This window comes from Megascapheus bottae, chromosome 3 (genome assembly GCF_031878675.1).
Source record: "Megascapheus bottae isolate mThoBot1 chromosome 3, mThoBot2.hap1, whole genome shotgun sequence".
Taxonomy (NCBI): domain Eukaryota; kingdom Metazoa; phylum Chordata; class Mammalia; order Rodentia; family Geomyidae; genus Megascapheus; species Megascapheus bottae.
The window spans coordinates 18,560,452-18,578,611 of record NC_143511.1 but is presented as its reverse complement, the minus strand read 5'-3'; the positions used below and the strand labels follow the sequence as shown (position 1 = coordinate 18,578,611).

General features: G+C 42.8%; 1 protein-coding gene across 1 annotated transcript in view; it reads right to left on the bottom strand.

The window, feature by feature from the left end:
* Window positions 1–18,160, bottom strand: part of Gna14 (G protein subunit alpha 14) — a 144,766-nt gene continuing 126,606 nt past the window's right edge. The window contains exons 3-7 of the mRNA XM_090329615.1: window positions 9,412–9,566; window positions 5,880–6,008; window positions 4,621–4,750; window positions 2,011–2,164; window positions 1–1,250 (exon numbers count right to left, since the gene is read on the bottom strand). Of these exons, the coding sequence (XP_090185741.1) occupies window positions 1,060–1,250; window positions 2,011–2,164; window positions 4,621–4,750; window positions 5,880–6,008; window positions 9,412–9,566 (759 nt within the window). The 3' untranslated portion in view covers window positions 1–1,059. The remainder of the gene's footprint in view (window positions 1,251–2,010; window positions 2,165–4,620; window positions 4,751–5,879; window positions 6,009–9,411; window positions 9,567–18,160) is intronic.

The window sequence follows — 18,160 nt, the reverse complement described above, 5'->3', positions numbered from 1 at the left end:
ACCTCCTCCGAAAGCACAGCATACATAGTTCAAACAGCAGATCGGTAGTGACCATCACAACTTTAGTAGGAATTACGTATTTGCTAAACAATTTGTATTTTGGATCATTTTATAAGTGTATAAGACCAGACTATATGAATTACTCATAACATATATATACATATATACACACACACACACACACACACACACATTTCCACCAAAACCTTATAGATGCTAATTATGGCCCATTTATCCTGTCTTTGGCATCATGGTAGCCAGGCTATGGCAAAATTAAATTACAAATATAGACATATTCACTAATGTGCCTTAAGAGATTGACACAACTAGGCACCAATGACCCAAGCCTGTAGTCTCAGCTGCTGAGGTGGCTCAGATCAGAAAATTGAGGTTTAAAGCCAACCCTGGCCAAAAAATCCGCAAGAATACATCTCCAATTAGCCAGCAAGATACTGGGCATAATGCATGGCGCCAGCCATAAACAAAGCCAAATGAGAGCACAAGGCCCTGAGTTGAAGCCAGTATGCCGAGTATGGATTTTTTTAAGCATAAAAAAGGAAAAGAAAGATGACATATATACAAAAACTTTTTTTCTTCAGAAAATGAAATCTTTGGTAGCATGTTAAAAAGTCATACTTCATCAGAACAGAGGAAGCTGAAAATTCAAAGTGTTTACATCATACAATCAAGCCTATTAAACTTTTTTAAATCAAATCAAAAGTCTGATGGCCTGGCTTATAAATTAGCAAGCCCTTCTGTTAATTTCTCACAGCTTACCACTAAACACATAAAATCATTTTCTTAAAAGTAAATCACAGGTGTCTTTCAAATAAAAAATACCAAATCCAAAAATTAAAATGTTAACATCGAGAAGGCAAGAAACCATCTCAGAGAAAGAAACAATTTAGGAAAGAAAAAAAAAGACTTAAAAGATTGGATAAACACAAAAGTCTTACAAGTTCCATCACCCATGCCCCATGGTGCCAGAAGCACTTTCCAGTCACTCAGGAGGAGCTTGCACACTGTGCCTCCTTTGGTGGGAGCTGTGGGCAGCCACTGCTACACCAAATTGAATTCTCGTAGGTTCAGCTGTAGAATGGTGTCTTTGACGGCAGCAAACACAAAACGGATATTCTCTGTATCTGTAGCACAGGTGAAGTGGGAGTAGATGACTTTCTCTTTATCGGGATTCTGGTCTTGATAAAGCTTCAGGATAAAGTCTCTGGCAGCCTTGACATCCTGCTTTGGTCCTAGTCGTGAACACAATTAGAAAATCATTTCGAATGTCTTCATTCTTATTTAGGGTCTCCCTTTGCTCTATTTGCAAAGAAATTGTTTACCTGAAATGTTTTTTATAAACCCATAAATTTGTATCTGAAGATGTCCAGTAGTATTTAAAACTTGTAAAGTGATTGGCTTCAAAAGACTACTCCAGTTCATTTTTCTGATTTTAGGTCACTTTTGAAAAGATAGTCTCCTCTGGTGGATTTTAAAGCTTCAGGGTTATAAACTGTACAGCCAAAGTGGCTAATTAGACAAAGGAGAATGCTGAAAGATAGTCTTGAGTGTCAATGTCAAACTCTGGATACTAGGAATGATTGACAGCAGGGAGAGAATTTCTCCTACTTCAAATAGATGATATGTCAAGAATTCCAGTGTGCCCCCTAGGCCACTCTTGAACCCCAGTGAAATTCCAAATGCTCTGGCATTGGCAGCACAAAGATAAATGGGCAGTCTCTGCCCTTGGACTAAGGGAGAGCTCGGTGGCCAGGAATGCAATATACACAGCCAGACAAGTAAGGGGAGACAAGCAACAGCAAAACGGTGGGTGGCACGCTGTTGCAGGCCAAAGGACATGAAGTCAGAAAGTCATCTTAGCAGAAGAAAGGCCCAAGCTGGCTGAGGAGTTCGACAGGGGGATTCTGGGCACAGAACCAGGAGTGAGGTGAGAGAGGGTTGGGACCAATGATAATGAAGTCACCAGAGTCAACATCACCAGTGAGCACTTACCTGTATATTCTGGGAAATAGCTAATTAGATGAGAGTACATAATTTTCTCTTCCAAAAGGTCCTTCTTGTTTAAGAACAAAATCACAGATGAGTTCAGAAACCAGGGGTAGGTAATGATGGTTTTAAATAAAGCTTTGCTTTCTTCCATGCGATTCTAGTGAGAAACAAAGGACTTAAGACAAACTGAGAGAGAAACAAAACTTGGAAAAAACAGCATGGCTAATAGCTACTGTATCTGTGGGCCTTCTTACCCTGCTGGGCCCGCTTTTGCAGGAGTTACTGAGCATATGGTCCCACAGAGCACTGAGCCTCTGCTTCTGTTTGGCCCCTTTCTTGTCCTCTTCCTAGATCCTCTTGCCTAGATCTCATCTCCTGAGCACCCCAACTCTTTCCTAGCCTCCAATCTACCATGTAAAAAAAGGAGAAAAGAGCAAGTGCCAGTGGCTCATGCTTGTAATCCTAAGCACTCAAGCTCAGGGACAGCAGCCAGACCTTGAGTTCAGGTCTCAGGCATGCATGCATGCATACCTACACACACAGACATACACACACAGAGATTTTATGCAGCATAGAGCAGGAAAGTTCATCTCCACATGTGACAAGTGTCAAACTGCTGGGATGCCAAGAGAGAATGTGCCAGCTTTGGAGCTGAGCTGACCATATCATTTGAGTGTGTGAAGCACTCATGAGAAGGGCCCTTCTTCCAGAAGGGCTACCAACCCTAGGGACCTTCGAAATGCTACACACTGACAAAGAAGAGAATGGCTGCTGCAGAGCATCTGTTCTGTTCATGCTTTACAATTGGGAGTGTGTCCCCGTTGATTACATGAGCCATATTACTATTGAGAAAATGTAAGAACTTTCCCAAGCCCATATAATAATGGGATCTGATGAAAATGATTCACAAAGAGAACTTATACACATAAAACACTGGCAAGAACGGCTTTGCTATTCCTAACTGATGTAGAGCGAACAGTGTGCACACAAATCACAACTGAGAGGGGTGAAGTGGGCAGCATGAAAACTATCAGAGCTTAATACAGTGCTTCGGAGATAGGGCCATAAATCTGTGCAACATTCCTTTTGCATTCTCCAAGGAAATGCAACATCTAAAAAAGAATTCCTGATCAACACAATGAGTTGGTACAATACATTATCAGGAAGGGAAAGTCTGGAGAGGCAACTGTTTAAATTGTCTTCAAACACAGTGGTTTTTCAGAGAGGGCTAAGATAGCAATGCCTTCTACCCCTGACTTATTAATACTGATTTGGACTCAACTTATGCTCTACCATTTGAGCCATGCCTCAAATCTTGCTTTTTTGCTGGTTATTTTGAAGATGGAATCCCATGGATTTCTCTGACTGACTTTGAACCTCAGTCCTCCATATCTTCAGCCTCCTGAGTTAGACAGGATTACAGGCATGAGTCCTGGCAGCTGATATAACTAATGCTTTAAATTTCTTGAGATATGAGTAAATCCTGCAACAAAATTGGAACTGATTATTGGTAACTAGATTTCTGATTTTTAAAAACCTTTCCACTTGGGAAACCTGACCAGTAGTGATTTCTATTCTTTGCACAATAACAGCAGTAACTGTGTTAATCATCCATCAATATTCTTATGTAGCTGCTCTTGGCGGAGTGGAGTCTGTTTTCAAGAAATGGAAGATACAGTTTGTTCATAGTGATGGCCTAATCTTGTACAGAAGTCGTCATTGATGTACTTTTCAGGTCCTGGAAATAAAGGGCCTATTTCTACAAGATCAAAAAGGCTTATGCAAGTAGAAAATAGAAAACCCATGTGGAGGAGTCTCACATCCCCCCAAAAAAATCCCCGATGTCACATCAGGCCTGGGATGGTCCTATTTTATGCCACTTAAATCTAGGGTGAACAGCAAACCACATGGATAAGAGAGGAACCATATGTTTATAATATAGCCAAAAGCCATCACCTACTGTATGATTTCAGTGTTTAATATCTCCTGGCATGATGTTCCAGTAACATGCACAGTGTGTGCCTGTGTGAATTCTCTACTCTGGTAGACACACAATGATGGAATTGCCTATGTGTCTCTCAGAATGAGTCCTTGTTGACTTATATTTCCCAAGACTTTGTTTAAATGCAGGTTCTGATTTAATAGGCCTGAAGGCATATTCAATAGTTCACATATCTAGAATTCGAGCTCAGGGGCTCACACCTATAATCCTAACTATTGAGGAGGCTGAGATCTAAGGATCAGGGTTCAAGGCCAGCCTGGGTACTACAAAGCCGTTAACTCTTATCTCCAATTAATCACTAGAAAATGGGAAGTAAAGCTGTGGCTCAAGGGTAGGGCCGTAGCCTTGAGTTGAAGAGCTCAGAAACAATGCCCAAATCTAGAGTTTAAGCCCCATGACCCACAAAATAAATAAATAAATAAATAATAAATAAATAAATAGTTCACATATCTAATAAACATGCAGGTGATACCTGTGTAGCCAGGCCAAGGATTACATTTTGAGTAGCAGATTGTTTAGCATAAAGAAGGGCGCCTAACCTAGCTAGCTCTTGAGAACCTGCAGCATGGGCCTCTGTCTTCCACTGACACCCATCTCTTCAGAAAGCCTACCTCATTGTCACACTCAGCCAGGACCTGGTCATATTCACTCAGAGCAACCAAGAAAATGATGGAGGTGACACTCTCAAAGCAGTGAATCCACTTCCGCCGTTCAGATCGCTGACCACCAACATCCACCATCCTGTAGACACATCATAAAACGGAGTAGAACAAAGCAAAGGACATGAGCTGTTACATTAGTGTCTGCTGTCTCAGTGCCCACTGTCATTTTTAAGAGTGTAGTAAAGCCAGGCACCAAGTGACTCATACCGTAATCCTGACTAGTCAGGAGGCTGAGCTCTGAGGACTACAGTTCAAAGCCGGCTTGGCCGGAAAGTCCCTGAGACACATCTCCAACTAACTAGCAAGTAGCAGAAGTGGAGTTCTGGCTCAAGTGGTAGAACACTAGCTTTGAGCGAAAGAAGCTCACCACAGCACTGCTCCAGGCCCCAAGTTCGAGCCCCATGACTAGCACATACATAAAAAGGGAAAGCAAGGGCCTAACTTGGATGTTTGTTTGATTTGGGTAGTTGAGAGACCACTGGCTAACAAAGCCAAGTATAAAATGCAAATATAATTTCTGAAGACAGACACAAAATGGACTCCAGCAGGCCTGTGTGGACACACTGGGCAAGAAGTCAATACTCCAGACAGAAAATGCAAACATTGCCTGGTGCGGTTGCTCATGCCTGTAATCCTAGCTACTCAGGAGGCTGACATCTGAGGATTGCAGTTCAAAAGCCAGACTCTTATCTCCAATTAACCACTAGAAAATGGGAAGTGGGGCTGTGGCTTAAGGGATAGGGTAGTATCCATGAGATGAAGAGCTCAGGGACAGCACCCAGGTACAGAGTTCAAGCCCCATGACCCACCTCCCTTCCCACCCCCCCAAAAAAAGCAAACATCCACTGGGCACCAGTGGCTCGTGCCTATAATCCTAGCTACTCAAGAGACTGAGATCTGAGGATCAAGGTTCAAAGCCCACCTGGGAAGACAAATCTGAAAGAGACATCTCCAAGTAACCAATGAAAATGTGGAAAGTGGTACAGTGGCTCAAATGGTAGTATGTGAGATCAGAAGCGGGAAAAATCTAAGCTACAGCATTTTCTAAGACATGACATAGAACAAACAAGAACAGAAAGATTAGCAGTCGTTCTAGTCCCCCTTAGCCTTTCGGGACCCTGGGTAGAAATAACACAATTAAGACCTCATCCAGACACCTCTAAGACTGGCAAAACTCTTACAGGACTAGAGCTGCAAGACAGACTTACCGAAAGATGATGTTTTCCAAATCAAATGGGTACTCGATGATTCCAGTAGTGGGTACTCGGACACGGAGCACATCTTGTTGAGTTGGCACAAAGGATGGCATGGCGATTCGATCAATATCAGTCAGGTAGCTGGTGACATTAACAAAGGGGGAACCAAGACTCCTTAGAAGGAAGCATGTCCCTCCTACTCAAGGGTGTCACCCCTAACTCACAGCGGCCCCTCAGGTACAGGGAGAGCATTAACCACTTGGAGAGCCAACCGTGGCCAACCTTATCTACCTTCCTGCAACTGTGCTAACGAGAGCAGGGGTTGGGGTGCTTCCATAAGCCGGGAAATCTGAACACCATTTGGCACCTCTTGAGCTCTTTCTTCCATGACATCTTTGTGGCAGAGAGGAGGCTGGAGGCTACCCCTGCCTGATCCTCCATCCAGAGGGAGCCTCCTCCCCTCTCACCCAAGACCATTAACTGATAGAGATGCTGTTCTCGGAAGCTTCTGTTCATGAGCTCAGTAGAGTTGCTAGAAAACACACAGATATAATAAAAATGCTTACAAAATGGCCATTTTTCCTATTAAAGATACCAGGAAATCCAAATAATTCAACATTTGCATTAATGAGTACTTTGGACCACATATTCAAGTCCTGAGCTTAGGACACATCTGTTTCTCTGTATTGAGAGACCATTTTAAAATATGTTAAGCCCCTTGTGAACAGAATCATAATACTCAGTGTACACCGAGGGAGTGTGGCAGAATACATGAGTGACAGAAGGAACATGAATCACTGTATTCAAGAATTGATATGTTAAAATTCCTCTTTATGGGACTATTTAGTAATGATAATAAAAATTTTAAAAGGCAGGGCCAGGGGTTTGACTTAGAATGCTTGCCTAGCATGCACGAAGACCCAGGTTCGATTTCTCGGTACCACCTACATAGAAAAAAGCTGGAAATGGTGTTGTGGCTCAAGTGGTAGAGCTCTAGCCTTGAGAAAGCCCAAAGACAGTGCTCAGGCCCTGAGTTCAAGCCCCAGGACTGGCAAAGAAAAGGGGGGTAGGCTTTAGCAAAGTAGTTAACTCAGGTCCCATGGAATGGATGATTCTAAGCTTTCTGCATACCTAGCATGGCCTCCTTTTCTCCAGCATAGCTTAGACACCAGGGGCTCTGAGCCCCTGGGTGACTTGAAAATATCCCAATAGATAACAGCCAGGCTTGAAGCAGGGTTGGTTCCCCACCACCATGCACAGAGCTTATCACCCTTTTCCTGGTATGGCTGTCCCTATCCCTTATCTAAGGCTTCATTTTGCACAGTTCTACCAAGGGTCATTTACACTCCCAAAATATTAAGTGGAAAAACACCGAGAATAAACAATGCCTAAAGCTGATTTTATTTCTGCTGTGCAGAGCTCGCACAGCATGCAGATGTGTGCGTACGTGTGTATGTGGGTGTGTGTAATTTGGTGCCATCTGGCCTCAGACATCCATTGTGAATCAAGTCTTGCAAATGTAGCCTTTGAGTATCTCACCTTGTAATCTGGCATATTGTATATATGTTTATTCGAAATAGGAAAGGGAAGTTGGGAGAAATGAGGGGAGGGAAATGGAGACAAAAACATGAGAAGGGGTATCAATGTGGGTGAAGTACTGTTCCTTCTATCTGGTGAATATAACTGTACCCCTCTGTTAATTACAATTTAAAAATGTAGCCTCTGCAATAAGACAGGAAATCCTTTGCTTCCATGGATGAGAACCCACACTGCCAGACTGTTTCCTAGGAGAGCACGAATCCTACCGTGGCTCATACCACACATGTCCTGGTACATTATAAACATTCAGATTTAGGTAATGTGAACACATGTCCAAATAAGACACTAGCAGATGGTTGAGCACTACTGGCCTAGTCCAAGGGAAGGTTCAAGTGCCTTGCATTCTGCAGATTGCAAAGATCTGGCAATTGTCTGGGCTTGGTGAGTGTCCTGGCAAACTGTCCACCAGCCTGGCCACTTCTCACAGCACAGGGCCCTCTCCTGTTTTCAGGATTATATTGGGTTCTCCAGCCTTTCTTGTGGGTCTTGTCCAATGCATCCACACCCCCAGGGCCTTCACAAAGCCAGTAACATGAAGCAGTCTGAGGGAAAGGCCAGGAGAGACCTGATTGGGACCTGTCTGGCTCGGCACGCGGACTGCTCCTCTTCCTTGACATGCTTGCTTCTCTGGGCTGATCTAACTGGATTTCTTTTCCTGTGTTGATGCTTTCATTTCTCCTGTACTTCGTGCCAGTCTGGATTCATGGCACTGAACCCTCAGCCTGGGTCCAAATGACAAAGGGAAACCATTGAAACCACAGGAGAGCATGGTCATACTTCCTTTTCTGTCCTCTACCTTGCCCAGAGGTGAGGTAAACTGCCACTTAAGCTAGCTCTGAGGGGGAGAGCCTAGTGGTAGAGTGCTCACCCAGCATGCACAAAGCCCTGGATTCCATTTTTTGATACCACATACACAAAAAAATGTCAGAAGTGGTACTGTGGCTTAAGCAGCAGAGTGCTAGCCTTGAGCCAAAATTGTCCAAGGACACTGCACAGACCCCAAGTTCAAGTACCAGAACTGGCAAAAACAAAATGCCCAGTGACCTGCCCATGGTCACTGACTCGAGAATTCCGAAGGAAGGAAGGGATATTCTATGATAGCTATGGCAGAGTCTATATAAGAACTATCTAGATTAGAAAATTTCTACTTTCAGAATGGATGATTTCAAACTACAACTTCATAGTTTGGACACAGCTCAAGTAGTAGCCCCTGCCTAACAAGCACTATGTCCCCCCCACACTCACACCACCACCACCACCAACAACAACAACAAGCCATCTACATATCACTTTTAATAATAAAAGTTAATGTAAAATTTAAAAATAGAAACCTTAGAGTGTTACAGATCCAAAAATACAACACAAAGTGACCAGGCAAAGGAACAAATGCAGCCATGCTCACTAGACACTGTGGAAAACAAACTATACAGCTTGTGGCAAGAATGGGAGCGCAAGAGGGAAGGTGTGACACTTTCTAGAAAGGAATGTACTTTTTATCTGAATTATGGACCCCTTTGTACATCACCTTTATAACAACAAAAGGAGCAGGGAGTGCTCAGAGCCTTCTGTACTGCATCTGCAGGTCCTTTCCTCAGCCACTAGAGGGAAGCACGAGACCAGCTGAATACTCAGCTGAATCATCTTTAAGGTTTCAGGGCTGGCAATAGAACCTGCTGTCTTCTATCCCACAGCCAGAAAGGGAGATGTGGAAACCAGAGCCAGCTCTATCCCTTACTTAAATCATAATCTCAGCACCCCAAATGAGTTCTGTCTTACTCCGGGAGCCTCCCATTCCAATGAGCTTCTCCCAGAAACATAGAAAAGGTTGAGGCTAGATTTAGCCCACAGAATATTGAGCAAGTACTAACAAGGAGACAGAAAAGCAAGGGGGAGCCAGGACTGACTTGACACATCACCCTGAGCCGTGGTGGGACTGGGTACTCACTACTTGGCTGAGTCAGAGAGTTGGTACTCCCTCCTCCTGTCGTAGCACTCCTGGATGCCGGGATCCTGCCAGAGCTGCTTGATGGCCTCGACCTGATCCCTGGAGAGTGCTGACACCTTGTCAACTTCCACTTCTCTGATGATCTGGGCGTTTTCCTGTTTCAAGGAGAGAGAATCTTTCATCAGGCCAGGGCAGGCAGTCTGATGGCTTGTGGGTGAGGGACTGAGCCCATGTGGGAGAGCTATCTTGGCTTGCACCCAGCCTCACCACATAGCTACTTGCCATGATACATGGCGATCAAGACGCTGCTCGGCTCCAAAGAGCACCATACATGGCCCCAGTCCCTCAGTCTCAGCCCAGGCCCTGCCATGGTCACAGCAGCCAACACCCAGGGTGGAACAAACACTCTGCACTGCCCATCCAGCTGGCAAGCTTGGCATTTTCAGAAATGTGCTGCTCATTCCTGCTGTTTCCCTTTCTTTCAAAAAGTGGTTTTACTTTCTTTTTTTCAGATTTTTTTATTGTAATAGAAGGGTTACATGATATTTGCCAGATAGGAGGTGCATTAATTCACATACATTGATATCCTTTCACATGGTTTTACTTTCTAGAGCACTTTTACTTATCCAGAAAGTACTGAATTCATGCATTACTGACAAAATTATTTCCCACTAGATGAACACTGCCATTACATTCTCTCCCCCAAGCCCCCAGTAAACACCACCACTGATGGGTATAATGTTTACTAGGCCCACGAGTATTAAATAATGGTTGCTCTAATTGCAGTTATTATGTAGGTCATTGTTACTGTAATTACTGCTATCCAAGCAGTTATCATTTATTAGCCATTTATGGTGTGCCAAAGGCTCTGTATAGTATCTCCTTTAATCCGTAGAAGGTCAGCACCAGTCCAGATACCTTTCTAAACCTTAGCCAAAAAGAAAAAAAGATTGGCCTCCACCTCTCCAGCCTCCACCAGGCCTCACCACCAAGGCAGAGCCCAGAGCCTCTTGGTCAGAGCCAGCTTCCCTATTGGCTAGAGATAATTTTAACCTCCAAATCAGGGATCGAGAGCTCTGGGTGTTTTGGTAAATTAGGCATTTTCATTAATTATGTCAGTCGCTATTTATATATTTTTAATTGGCTAATTAACATTATATTTAAGGAGTACAATATGCTGTTTTAATATGTATACAAATTCTGGAAGGACTAAATTAGGCATACCTATTATGAGAAGATTGATTTTTTTTAATCTAAGTGTGTTGTTTATAAATTCCTGCTTTGGGCAGTTATTGGTGGCTCATGCCTATAATCCCAGTTACTCAGGAAGCTAAAGACCTGAAGATTGCAGTGTGAGGCAAGCTGGGGCAGAAAACATGAGACTCAAACTACTAAATGCTAGAAGTAGAGCTGTGACTTGAGTGGAAGACATTGCCCTCAAGCAAAAGCAGCTCAGAGATAGCACCCAGACTCTGAGTTTAAGCCCCAGGACACATAGACATAGACATAGAGACATATAGACATAAACACACACACACACACACATATATCCTGCTTTGGCCAGGTGGCTTAACTCTTGATAACTATTCTAAGACAATACCAGCAAGCAGAAGGTATGAATACATTGTTCAAGAAATAGCAGAGGACATGTGTTTTGAGACTGAAATAAGATAAACAGTATACAAAGTCTTTAAATAATCACTGATGTAAACATCTTGCTCTCTCCAAACTAGCCAACTGCAGTAGACTGTGAACTTGAGCTCAACCAATCCAAGCAGAGGGTGGGGCCTGCAAGGTTAGGGATAAAAAAAGGGAGCCTGCCTGCTCTCTGTGCTTGCTTGCCAGATCTTGCCTGGTAGAGCACCCTTCTGTAGAAGTAAACTTCTTTGCTGAGTTCCTTTTGAGTTGGTATCCTTATTCCAACAGAATACCCCAATATCCCAAGCCATGGTAACACCTGCTTAGGCATTTTTCTCATAGGGGGGACAATTAAAAACTACTCCGTGGGCATTGCCACCTACTTAGTTGCCAGGATGTAAAGTAGATCTCTCAAACCGATTCTCCTGGTGAACCTTACACTTTCATTAAAATGGATATCCATTGGTGTGTTATAGATGAAACTCAACGTGGTAATATTTTTCAAGTGTTAATTGTGATAATAACCACATAAAATAAGCTTTTAAAAACAAGAATGATTAGAATAAAATATTTGCTTAAACACGGAAGTTCCCAGCTTTCACACAATCACCTCTTTTTCTTATTTTAGCAACCCCATCAAGGCCCACAATTCCACTACATATTACATTACACACACACCCATGTATGTATATTACATGGACAATTATGGAGAAAGACTTCACTGCACAATTGCCACCAATTTTTGAAAGCCTCTCAACATGATAAAGAACGTGTCAGGCAGGGTGACCATCAGGACTGCTTTTCATGAAGGACAATGCGAAAATTTGGATCACTCCTTCCACTAAGGGTAGCTAGAAAGAACATGCAAGTTTTTATGTTTTAAGTATGATTAACTATTGAAAAACTAAAAAATTAAAACAAATCACAGAGCCAGAACACAGCCAAAGGAGTCTAATACAGCATTTGAGATGCTTCTTGCCTCTTTTATTTGAGTGTATATTTGTATATGTGCATGCTAAAGCTTGAAGTGAGGGCCTAGGTATTGGCCTTGAGCTTTTATGCCAAGCCTACTAGCTCTATCACTTGAGCCACAGCTCACTTCTGGCAATTTGGAGATAAGAGTCTGGTGGATTTTCTTGTCTGGGTTGGCTTCAGACCGTGATCCTCTGGTCTCAGCCTTCTGCGTAGCTAGGATTATAGGCATGAGCTGCCTCCTGGCTCTTCTGCCTCTTTTGTAAGGAACAACTGGAAGCTCCACAACTTTTATTTCAAAATCACAGGCTGTCAGAGGAGGGGGCTCCCACAGGCCCAGGGGTACAAGGCTGAGAGCTCCATCTGCATCATTTAGGAGGCTGGAACTCAACTTGGGCTCTGCAGTCTCAGAACTCCTAGGTACCTGGCAGCAGAAAAGGAGACACCCCCTCCCCCACTTTTGGAGTTTGGAAGGTGACATCTTCCATATCCTCAAATTATGTGCTCAAATATGTGTTCAGCATGCATCTCAAACAGCCAGCTCCAAGAAAGAGAAGACAGTTCTAAGACACATTAACAGATGGATAAAGATGGGCCATGCAAACGCAAAAGAAGCTGTTGTAGATAAGAAAATTAATTTAACACTATTTCAAGTGTCTCCTGTGATCGGTATAAGAGTAGCATTAAAGTAAAAAGCAGAGATACAAGGGAAAGATCATTCCAACAATGTAAGTTTAAGGAAGATACGGCTCTTAAGCTTTATGAAGATGACACAGGCTCAAAATATAGAGAGCAAACTTCACAGGTCAAAGTAGAGAAATGATGTCTTCATCTTATTGAGGATTTGATCATACTTCTCCGAGCAGTTGGTAGGATTAAAAAAAAAATCAGGAAAGATTCAAATGTTCAAATGTGATGATCAGCAAATTTGAGCTCCTACACAGATACATGATCCCGCCTTCAAAAGAACTATAAAAATACATTTTTAAATAACTGCAAGGAATGGCATTGCCCAGAAAGATATGTACTCATTACTTGACGAATGAAATGGCAATCCCTTTTAATAATAATACTTGTTTTGACAAATGATTGCCAAGAATCTGGATCTTGCTTGCTCCTGGAAGGCCACACATATTGGAAGCTTTAATAGCTGGGCTTATTTTTTTTTTTTTAAGGTAATGACATCACTGTCTTCCTCCTGTTTCCTGGACACCGGGCATTGGGTTTGCTCTGCCTCACCATAGACCCTGCAGCAAATGAGGCCAGTTGGTCATGGATGAAAGCCTCCAATCCTGGGCCCAATAAACACTTTTCCCTCTGTAAGTTGATTATCCCAGGAGTTTGTGCTAGGGACAGAAAGCTCACACTCTATACTTATTGATTCCCACCCCCTAATTTTTGGTTTCCTGGCTTCTTTTAACCCATTTCCAGCTTTTCTAGAAGCTCTGGCTTTGCAGTGAGGTTCATTTCTCATGGGTCATGGCTGCCAGCAGCCCTGCTCCATCACCAGCCACGTGGATATTTAGCTGCTGACTTAAAGACACGTGATTGCTCTAATCTCCTGCTACATACTCAGAACGGAAAAATCATCTTTTGGTTTTCAGCTCAAGATCCAATACGAGTCTCTATTTCTGCTACTACCTTTGTCTCTCTCTTCATCTTTTCTCTAACAAACTAATAAACAGCAATTTAGTATTAGTCACAAGCAACTTTAATTTTGCCTATTCAGTTGGAGAGGTGAGGGGGAACGCTAAGAAAATGGAACAGTGCACAGGAGCATTGGGTTTTCTCATTTTGTTGTTGCTGATACTTTTAGTGCTGGTACTAGGGCTTGAACTTGGGGCCTCAGGCTCTGAATTTTTCCACTCAAGGCCACTTTAGTGACAGTCCGCTTTTTGGTGGCTAATTGGAGATAAGAGCCTCACAAACCTCCCTACCAAGACTGGCTTTGAACCTAAATCCTCCAATCTCAGCCTCCTCAGGGGCTAAGATGACCGGAGTGAGTCACCAGTGCCCAGGACATGCGCCCAGTTCACAGGAACCACGTTTGGACAGGATGAACTTCACTTCTGGACACAGTTTCTCAGTCAGGACTAGTTGAGAAGTTACAGCCGAGTCCAGAGGAGGACAGGAAAGTGGCCTTCCAGTGCTCACGTGGAAAATGAAATCGTATTTAGTGACTGCAGAGCACTGTCTCTGTGAGTCACAGTGATTTCTGACATCTGTGTGATTCTAGTGTGGGCTTTTGGTACAGATTTCGTAAACTGCAGCTGCGGGGGGGGGGGGGCAGGGAGGGGAGAATGGGGTGCTAACCAGCTCCCTGCTTGTATCTGCAAATGAAGTTCTGCTGGAACCAAGCCATGCCCTGTGCTAATGCCTGCCCACTTTCACATCTACAATATCAGCTGTTATGACAAAGCCCAGAGGGTCCATAAAATGGACAACAATTATCTCTGGCCTATTACAGAAAATGTTTGCCAACCTTGGGAACAGATGGGTAATTTCTAAGTGCGTCCAATTAGCACACTACAGTAACCTTCGTTCTCTCATTCATGCGTACATAGAGGACAGGGCCCTCTTTGCTGGACACTGCATGTGGTACAGTACATAACTGTGAAAAAAGTATTGTCTATCTGCCTTTACACTCAAGCTTCTAGTTTTGTTAGAGATATGAAAAGAGAAATGCAGTGTAGGGGGGGATTGTGTGAAAAGGGACACCTTAATTTTTTTTTGATTCATGTAAAAGCAAGTTAATTCTATCTATGCAAATTTATTTCCACTCTCCAAAAATTTTCAAAGGGCAATCAGTTAGCCCTTATATTTGTGGACCTGCAACTAGAAGCATTCAGAGTAAACAAAAATGCCTCCCTGTGGAGAAAGTTGGAACTGTCCTGGCTCAGACTGGAGAATATTTTTTTTTCCATTTCCTTTCTTCTTTAATTTCTGTAAGCACAGTGTATTGGTGTGGGCTAATGTTCTAGAGGTTTGATACTACCTTGTTTTTTCATATATTTTTTACTGTAATTATTAGAAGAGTTACAGTCTATTCACCAGAAAGTGCATTACTTCACAAACATTGATACCATTTCTCATGTCTTAGTCCCCATTTCCCTCCCCCCACCCCAGCCCCTCATCTTGTTTTTCCCCTTCTCTATCCTATTTCGTATAACCAAATACGCATATATACAATATATCAGCCAACAAGGTAAAATACTGTAACAATATGAGATAACCAAGGCACAGCAAAAGAGATGAGAGATAACATAGTACATTAAGGACAACAATCACTCGTTATATGGCTTGTTTCTATATCCTGGAGGTCCTTTCATTTATGGCCTTATGTATCTAGGTTTTACTCTATTGTAAATCTCTGCTAGGGGAGCCCAAGGTTTCTACTGATTATGACAAATAAGGGAAACCATTGGGCCTATGTTCCTTTGAGTCTGGCTTACTTCACTTACTATGATTTTTTTCTAAGTCTTTCCTTACAAATGGGGCCATGTTGTTCTTTCTGACAGCAGCATAGAATTCCATTGTGTATAAATACCACATCTTGTTGATCCACTCATCAACTGAGGGGCATCTGAGTTGGTTCCATATCTTTGCTATGGTGAATAGTGCTGCAATGAACATTGTTGTGCTAGTAGATTTAATATGTCTTTGTTTCTGGATGAGTGGGTAAATGCCAAGTAGTGGAATTGCTGGGACATAGGGGAGCTCTATGTTTAGTCCTTTGAGGGACTGCCATACTGCTTTCTATAGTGGTTGAATGAGTTTATATTCCCACCAACAGTATAGTAGTGATCCCTCCTGGCCACATCCTTGCCAGCATCTGTTGTTATTACTTTTCTTGATCCTGGCCATTCTCACTGGAGTGAGGTGGAATCTTAGAGTTGTCATAAAAGAAAAATGCAAATCAAAACCAGAGATGTCGAGCATTTCTTCATGTGTCCATAGGCCATACTTATTTCTTCTTCAGAGAAAAATCTCTTTAAGTCTTTTGCCCATCTTTTAATGGGATGGTTGTTTCTTTGGAGATGGTTATTTTTTTATTTATTTCTCCTAGTCCTGGAGCTTCAACTCAGCCTGGACACTGTCCTTGAGCTCCTTCTGTTCAAATCTAGTACTCTACCACTTGAGCCAATGGCACGTTGCTTCTGGCTTCTTTCTGTAATTGGAGGTAAGCGTCTCATGCACTTTCCAGCCCAGGCTGGCTTCAACCATGATCTTCAGATCTCAATCTCAGCCTCCAGAGTAGCTAGGACTATAGGTGTGTTTCAGGTGGGTACCTGGCTTTTTTTTAAATGAAGTTTATGCTGTATAAATCGGCCTAGTGCCATTGACCAGAGATTTCCAGAAAATTTGAAATCCCAGAAAGCAGGCTAGTTTTTTTGGCAAAGGTGGACTGCCTGCATAATCCCCCCCCCCCCGCCCCGAGGCACTATTGACTCTCAAAAGGAGCCAGTGATCCTTCTCCAAATAAGACCTCTCTGAGACAGAGCCCAAACTTCTTTCAAAGCCCTCTAAGACAGGTTCACACTCAAGCAAAGGCAGATGGAAGGAAATGCTAGATTTCTTTGTTCAGTAATGCCAAGGCTGAGCTGAAGAACAAACATTAAGAAATACGCTTCTTTGATAGCACCACACCCTCTGGCCCAGGCATAATTCTAGAAATTTCCTGTGTTTGCCTCATTGTGATTCAGACCCTTTCCCTCCTCCCTGCCAAGATGTGAATGTTTGCAGCAGCAGAGAACACAGAAAATCAGTAGATGAAGCGCTGCAGACAGACTGGAGCCTGGGCTAGCCCTTCCCATCTGTAGGGCAGTAGAACCAGAAATGGCAGGAATCAGGGCTTGGGAATTCTGTTTCAGGTGCACAATGCATCTGTCTCACCCCATTCTCCTGTCTGTACTCCATCATCCTTCATTGGCAGAAGGCAAACAACTACTAGGTGCGAGGGAACAATACTTCCATCTCTAGACACTTCTGCTCAGAGAAAACTGGAAAGTGGTCTCAATCCAGAAAAACACCAAGTGCTCAACTCAGGCTGGGATACAGTACCACAAGAAACAAAAATTGAAATCCTTCTGGAACAGACACTTCCCTCCTTTTCATAATACCTTCCTAAATATGGCTATATTTACAGCAAGCTCCTGTAATCTTCCTGTGTGCAAGTTTGCTATTCACCCTGGGGTTACAGATGAATTGTAATGAATCAGATGATGCTTCTATTGTCAGTGTTGGCTAAGTACAGAGCATTTGGATCTTACAGTGCCTGAATTCTATTTCCCCCAGCCTTACTTTTTAATCTTACTTCAGACATTTTTTTGACATTATTCCTATCACTTGAGTCATTACTATGTGACCATTCTTGTATGACCTGGTGCAAGCACTATGTCATTTGGTTGTCACAAGCCTATGAAACTTAATGCTTTGGTATGCCTAGAGTAGGTGAGGCTCAGAGAAGATAAGAGGTGGCGGTGATGGCGTATAATTCAAGTCCAACTATGCCTGACCACATCCCAGGCTGCTGTGATTTAAATACATTTAAAAGGGAGAGAACACGGGATGATAATTGTCTACTACCTTCCATCCCAGAAAGAGACCATCGAATGTTACATGCAGGCCAGAGGTGTTGTTTCCTAACTACTCTCTTCTCAACCAAAAACAAAGCTCTCTAGACTACCAACTCCAAGAGTGCAGATGCTCTCAAAATGAAGAGGGGATTTTCGGGGAGAGAAAAAGAGAAGGGCTCAGAAATGATTCCTCATTTCTACTTGCAAGTAAGTTTAAGACAGTCTCCAACCCCAACTGTTTCCACATAAAAGGCTTTCAAGCAGTTGCCATGCAACTGAGGAGTGAAATATGTTGTTCTTAAGAAAATATAGAAAGCCAGTTAGGAATATATAGTGTGAAGGCATATCCCTGCTGCCACACCACTGGTTCTTTAGACGTTATGCTAGAAAATACCATGTCACAATAATTCTTAAAATCAGTGATTGTTGTTCTTAGTATATATGAATGTCAATATAGATATGACATTTACCAAATAACAAGCATCAACGATTAGTTGACATACTGTCCTAGGGCCTTAAATAGCCTTGATGAGGAGAGCTAGAACTCGTTTCATGCCACTATG